Source organism: Rhamphochromis longiceps, linkage group LG1 (assembly GCF_057381845.1).
Source record: "Rhamphochromis longiceps isolate RC_006_pf linkage group LG1, R_longiceps_female_GT1.1, whole genome shotgun sequence".
In the NCBI taxonomy this organism is placed as follows: Eukaryota; Metazoa; Chordata; class Actinopteri; order Cichliformes; family Cichlidae; genus Rhamphochromis; species Rhamphochromis longiceps.
The window spans coordinates 30,737,503-30,744,083 of NC_140557.1; the positions used below are offsets into that span (position 1 = coordinate 30,737,503).

A 6,581-nucleotide genomic window follows, 5' to 3' on the forward strand; every position below is an offset into this window, starting at 1 on the left:
TAAGAAGTTATGACCTGCAGTCTATCTGGGTCAGATATAAACCAAGTTTAGGTGCAGTTTATTTTCGTTATGCTGACTTTTTCGTACTGCGTACTAGCTAGCATGACAGAGTTTTATACAGCTGGGTGGGTGCTATGATGTTACTGATGTTGAACTTTATTTTGTTCATAGGGTTAATTATTAGAGTTGCCAACCATCCCCTAAAAAATGGAATCGTCTCGTATTCAGAGAAAATATTACGCGTTTCGTGTTGAGGTGAAAAGGAACACAGTTTGTCCCGGACTTCAGCTACAATGAAAAAGACACAAAGCTGGAGTTATTCTGTGTCTTTGCTGCACAGCTGCCTCTTCTTCTCTCATTCTCTCCCCTCTCTCGCCTGTTTCTACTTCAATCATGAAACTGATCAATGATCAGCTGATCGGCTTTCCTCTCTTGTTTGTTTATCGCTCACTTTGCGCCAGAAAGAAGAAACCAGCGGATGTCGCGCTAAACAACAGCAGCACGTTTAAGCTTGATCAGCTGTTGTTAGAATTTATTTAATATTAATTTCTAGTATCAGCTGATGTTTGCTGAAGCCACAGCTGTAAAGCTGTTGGTCATGATATCGGTTTGGTTATGTGGTGAGAGGGAAACATGAAGATGAAACCAGGAGATGTCCTTACTGAATCATCAGAGCTGAACAGGTGATGGAGAAACAGGTTTACCTTTTAGGTGACATGAATGAGTTGAAGGGAAGTTATGAACTGTTTCTGAGAGACAAATAACACCAGGATCCTTTTTTATGTAGCTGACAGCTGGTAACTGTGCAGGGGCGGGTCTAGCAAAGTGTTGCCAGGGGGGCCAGGTAGGGCATTAACAGGGAGAGGGGGACACAAAGAAGTACTTTTCTTTCTTATTCCCATTTAAAATGTATAGCTTTTAAAAAATTATTATCTGAATCTTACAACAAACGATTGATAGATTGATGCATATATTCCATCAAAACTGTGTACATCACTGTCACAACAGCGTTTGTTTTCATTCAAAGGCTTTATGATTATTGCTATAATGGTGGGTCAGTCTCTAGTCAAAAGGTTTTTTGTCCCAGGCCAGCCCTGTATGCAGCTCATCTGCAGTCTGGTGTTATCTACATCTTCCTATTCGGAAGGCAGAATTTCCGAGTTCTGAGTACAATCGAAAGCACTACGACTGCAGTTTTCGTTTTGTATGTAAAAAGCGCACATGACGCTGTGACGTAGGCTAGAATCATGGCAGCAGTCAACGACGGTCCAGGTGTGGGATTTCTCTCGTGGAAATATGCACATTATTTTTTCCTTTGTATTGGTAGGTGGCACAGTGCACTTGTGGCAAGTAAGCAAGCTAGAAGACTGGCAATCTTGCTGGGTATCCAGTTACGGATGCAACACATTAACAAGAGAATTCTGAGTAAAACCAAAGTTACTTCCCCTAGTAACTAGTTACTTTGAAAGTAACAAGTAACTTGAAGTAACTGAGTTACTTTTGATAGAAGGAACTAGTAATGTAACTAAGTTACTAATTTAAAGTAACTTACCCAACACTGGTGGTCTGCTGTTTGGACTTAAAGTAAGTATCCACCAGAGCTTAAATACATTTTTGAAGATATTTTGGAATCTCAGTGGACACAAATTGATATCAAGGCAACTCTCAAAAACTAGTTGAACAAGACTAATGGGAGCCAGCACCCTTTAGTATTAGATTAGAGATAGTTATATTAAAAAAAACTCCAAGAAAGTTTTCCAAAAGTCTGGAAAACTATTGCTGAGTTCAAGATAAAAATAAAAATAAAAATCAGAAAAATTAAAAGAAAGTCTTGATCCTTGGTTTCAAAACATAAAGGAATGACGTTTGACTCAAGATTTTTGCACAGTACTGTACATACTTACTTGTTGTATGTGTTTATTTTCACAGCACTGATTTTTAGACTCAGCTTCTGAGTCTTCTGACTCACTTACATGTGGTTGCAAAAGTACTTCCGGTCCTATAAAAGTCTATTGGACCTCTGTAAACACTATTATTGACGGCATGGCCTCAGTCACTTATTTTAGGTTATATTGAATAAAAATTTGAGTCCATTTTGCAAATGTTGTACATATGTTTCAGAAAGGAGGATTATCTGGGATATTATTGGCTAATGACTGATGATTAACAAGTTAAGCATACAGTTTTGCAGCCAGAACAACAAAATAGCAACGCCCATAAAAATCGAGTTTTCAAAGTGGGACTTCACAAACCTAATGTTTGCCTTTTACTGTTTAATTCATTTTAAATATGTTAAAAAATATCTGTTATTTTTAAACGGTATGTTTTAATATTGACTGTCAAAAAATGAATATAATTAATTTCGCAGTGCTGCATGGTATGTCTGTATAACAGCTGCTACACTTAGGATTTTTATAACATTCATAAAAGTAAAGCATTGAGGCAGGAAAAATAAATTTTGTGTCTGTTACAATAGAGTACAGGTTGAGATTGATTTAATGGGACACTGAGTCGAAGATCGATTTTAACTGGTGGTTTCAACAGAGCTTTCAAATGGAGTGAGTGAAACCTACATTTGGCGATTTTGACAAACTCAACATTTCTCTACACATTTTGTGTGCTCGCAAAACTGAAATGTTCTTATTTAATTCTGATTCACCCCTTTAGCAATTCAATTCACCTCTCCACAGAAATAACACGTTAAGCAGACTTAACAGATGGTTTCCTCTTCCTGAGCCCGGATCTGCTGGAGAGTTCTTCCTGTTAAAAGGGAGTTTTTCCTTCCTACTGTCTCCAAGTGTTTGCTCATAGAAGATCATCTGAGTGTTTTCTCTGTATTACTGTAAGAGCTTTACCTCAAAATATAAAGCACCTTGAGTGACAGTTGCTGTGATTTGGAGCTATATAAATAAAATTAAATTGATTAGAAAAGTTTATGTTGGGTCCCACCCACTTAATTTTGTCAGCGTTGTGTCGCCTTTATTTGCTTGAAGTTTCTGAAAATCTTCACTATCTATGGTCTTTAGTCTCCACATTGCTGCAAGTTGCTTCCAGTGTGTACATACCTCTTAAAAACTCAGGGATGGATCGATTTCAAATGAAAACAAACATGAAGGGGAGACGAGTAGATATTTCTAAAATAATTCTTTTGCATTTTGAGAAAAAACTCTACTAAGTTGTAGATCACTTGCTCCTTAGCAACTCTGTAGCGTAAAAATATTGCTGTAGAATAGTTGCACACAGGGCATTAATTCTGCTCGTAAACCAACAGCATAATAAAGTCATACAGTTTAGGGATGCCCTCAGGTATTTACAAATCATATCAATCTGAGGTATTATGCTATTTGGTAGCATAATAGCTGGTAGCATTTGGCCCAAAGAAATTATTCTAAAGTGTCAGTCTTTGAAAGCTAAAGAGCTTATGGCTCTGTCTCACAGAGAACTCAGTCCATGTTTGAAAGCAAAGGCTGTGGATTTAAACGTGCAATGACCTATTTTCTCTGTCAGCATTTTAAAAGACTGAACGGTAGCTTCTCACTCTGTCAGCTCAATGTGAAAGCAACGCACTTCTTTGACCTTTACAATGATCATTTTCTGGTTGGTGGACCTTCTTCATAGCAACCGCTGTTTCTCAATTACATCCAGGAGTTCCTGTAGTTCCGGCAACTTTCATTACCCTCAAATCAAATACATACTTTTTATGGAATGAACAATAACAAGTATAGCTATTTTTGGTTGTTAGATAAATCTAAAGTCATATATAACCACTGTATTTCTTCTTTTGTCCTACTTAATAGGATAAGGATTAAAATGTTTATAATGTACTAAAATAGAGAAAATAGATTTTAACAGCCCTTGCGGTGTTGATTAATATTTTTAATAATCAAATATGCAGATGTGCTCGTTGATGTTTAGAAATGATCCACATTCTGTTGTGTTTTTGACATGCTGGTGCTCAGGAGGCAGCATAAGTGAGCTGTGCTTCACTGCTGTTTAAAGAGAGCATTACTGCAACTGTGTAAATATCTACACTCTTATTTCAGCTCCACACTTTTTAAATAAACAGCGAGGAAAGGCAATGCAGATCTTGGTCTGATACTAAAGAGGAATCTCAAGGCTTTCCTGTCCACAATATTGTCAGTCTGCATCTATGCGCTGAGGGGAAGAAGGGTGTTTAGCCCCGTCAGCATAGAGGCCCTTGTCCTGTATCCTTCCCAAGGTGACTTCTCTGCTGTTGGCAGGCAGAGCCATGAACACAGCTCCCAAGACTCTCCCTCTCTCTTCTCTTTCTCTCCCTTCTTCTCCCACACACCCATCAGCGTTTAGATACCACCGGGTAAAACGCTTTCATACCTTTTTTTTTTTTTTAACAAAGATGTCAAAGCATGTTTTTTTTTTCAATTTTTTTCTCTCACTTCCTCCTCCTCACATCATTTCCATAATTACAGGTAAGAAAAAAGCGTCATATTCATTACATTTCTTTTCAGTGCTTTGCGTCTTGTCTACAGTCAGATTTTGGTTATGGCTAAGTGCCAACACATGAGCACCTGACCTTTTCCTCTTTCAGTTCTCATAGTGGAGAACGTCCACCTACGCAGCAGCACACACACACACACACACCTCCCACACAAACTCTCTCTCACACACAAACACTCACACACATACACTGGCAGCAAAATTGTGCTTTGAGAGCAACTGTCTGTGAATCTGTGCAGGTTTGTGTTGGAGATTGCATCCTGGAAATGCAGACCTCTTCATTTTCTATTACCAACACTTTTTGGTGGAACATGGAGGTGTGTGACCACGATTGTGTGTAAATAGGCCATTATCCCATGTCTACAGTAGGTCATCTATTTCAGTCCAGGTTAATTCTCTACATGGGAGAAGGTGTGCTAATTTCCTCTCTCTGTCTGTCTGTCTCTCTCTCTGCATGTGTGTGTGTGCTAAATTGATTAAGAGGATTCGAGTCGCCGATGAACGTCAACACAAACTACGACCACCAGCACACACTTAGGTGCACATGAACTCTTACCCTACTTTAAGATTAGCTTTAGGCTGCTAATACACACAAACACATTTGTTGTCAGTTGAGAGAACAGCATAATGCCCCAAAGTATATCCCCAGAGGATGCACCATTATTCCCACCATATTTGTTTGCCTAACCCCACCCCTTCACCTAACTTTAACCAAAAAGTCTTTATTTTCAGATTTGTCTAATCCTTAATAAGGCTAGAGTTCCCCTGATGTCTGAACAACATTTTTTGCATTTTACTTTTACACTTGTTCATTAGGCAGATTATTTCACTCCAATCACTGGACAAACGTAAATATAATCCAAGGCACATCAGATCAGGGTGAAGTCACACTGATGCCACTAACAGTTGAGATGTGTTTACATGTGAAGGACTTGGACTAAGCATCCATGTAAGGTATAATTTGCTAAAAGTAATCTTTCTGCATATTAGTGTTACATGTGATTATTCGTGAAAGCAACCACAGAGCTTTCAAACATGCTTTATTCCCACAGTTGCTAGCAAACAACATAAATTGCTTTCAACCTCATGATTTGATTCTCGTGTTTTATAATGAAAGAAACATGCCAAACATGTTAACAGCCCATTATTAGCACCACATCAGTCCAATATGCATGATAACAGCTTGCAAAGCATCTGCTTTGTTACTAGACACCAGACCTCCTACTGGATTGCATCTTGGACTTTTTGAATGAACTTTAAATAGTTTCTATGCGGATAAAAATAAGACTTCTCATCCCAGAATGAACTGTTGCTGACCCGTAATGTAATGCAGTTAGGGTAAGAGAATGTCAATTATTGTAGTCTTATTAAAACCATACATGACACACATCCTCAGGCAGCAACATCCTGACAACCAGCTTCTATACAGGAACTCCAACACTACTCAAAAACACACATGCATGAGAAAAAATAATGCTTTCGGTCTCCTCAGCGCATCCCTGAGCCAAATTGTGTGGAGATCCTAAAAGTTGTTCCAGATCCGAAGCGGTCTTACCTTTGTGACAGTCATGCAGAATCAGTGGGTGAGGAGCAGGCCGGTGTCCCCTTCAAGCAAAGAGCAATGCCGCAGGAGTGGCAAAGTGATGAGGAGGAGAGGAGGGCAGCTCTGCTGAATATGCACACAAGGAGAGGGAGGGAGAGAGACAGAGAGAGAGAGAGAGAGGAAAGAGGAGGAGACAGACAGGTTAGTGTGTCTGGCTCACTAAGTACGGAAGGGCTGATTGCTGCTGCAGTGAAGTAATGGCTGGCAGTCGACGTGTGGTTGGTTACTACAACAGGGAAGAGCTCCCTGCTAAGATACACCCCTCCCTCCCCAGCTGCCCGCACGCACACACAAACACACACACATGCGGATGATGTGCTCAAAGCCTGACTGCACTACTCTCTCTCACTGTCTATCACAATATGATTAGTGATGGGCTAATACAGATTACTGATTATTAGCAGTGAGGCAAGGCTGCGGGAGGAGGCGGGAGCAGAGACCCCGGGATAGGAGAGGACTGCAGAAATAGAGACGGAGGGAGGGAGGAGAGTCAGATGCTGTG

The 6,581-nt window shown here is 39.8% G+C and overlaps 1 protein-coding gene across 1 annotated transcript in view; it reads right to left on the reverse strand.

Annotated features, from left to right (window-relative positions):
• Nucleotides 1–6,214, reverse strand: part of coro2ba (coronin, actin binding protein, 2Ba) — a 48,714-nt gene extending 42,500 nt beyond the window's left edge. Inside the window, exon 1 of the mRNA XM_085405830.1 lies at nucleotides 6,032–6,214. Coding sequence (XP_085261956.1) covers nucleotides 6,032–6,046 — 15 coding nt within the window. The 5' untranslated portion in view covers nucleotides 6,047–6,214. The remainder of the gene's footprint in view (nucleotides 1–6,031) is intronic.
• Nucleotides 6,215–6,581: the final 367 nt, after the last annotated feature.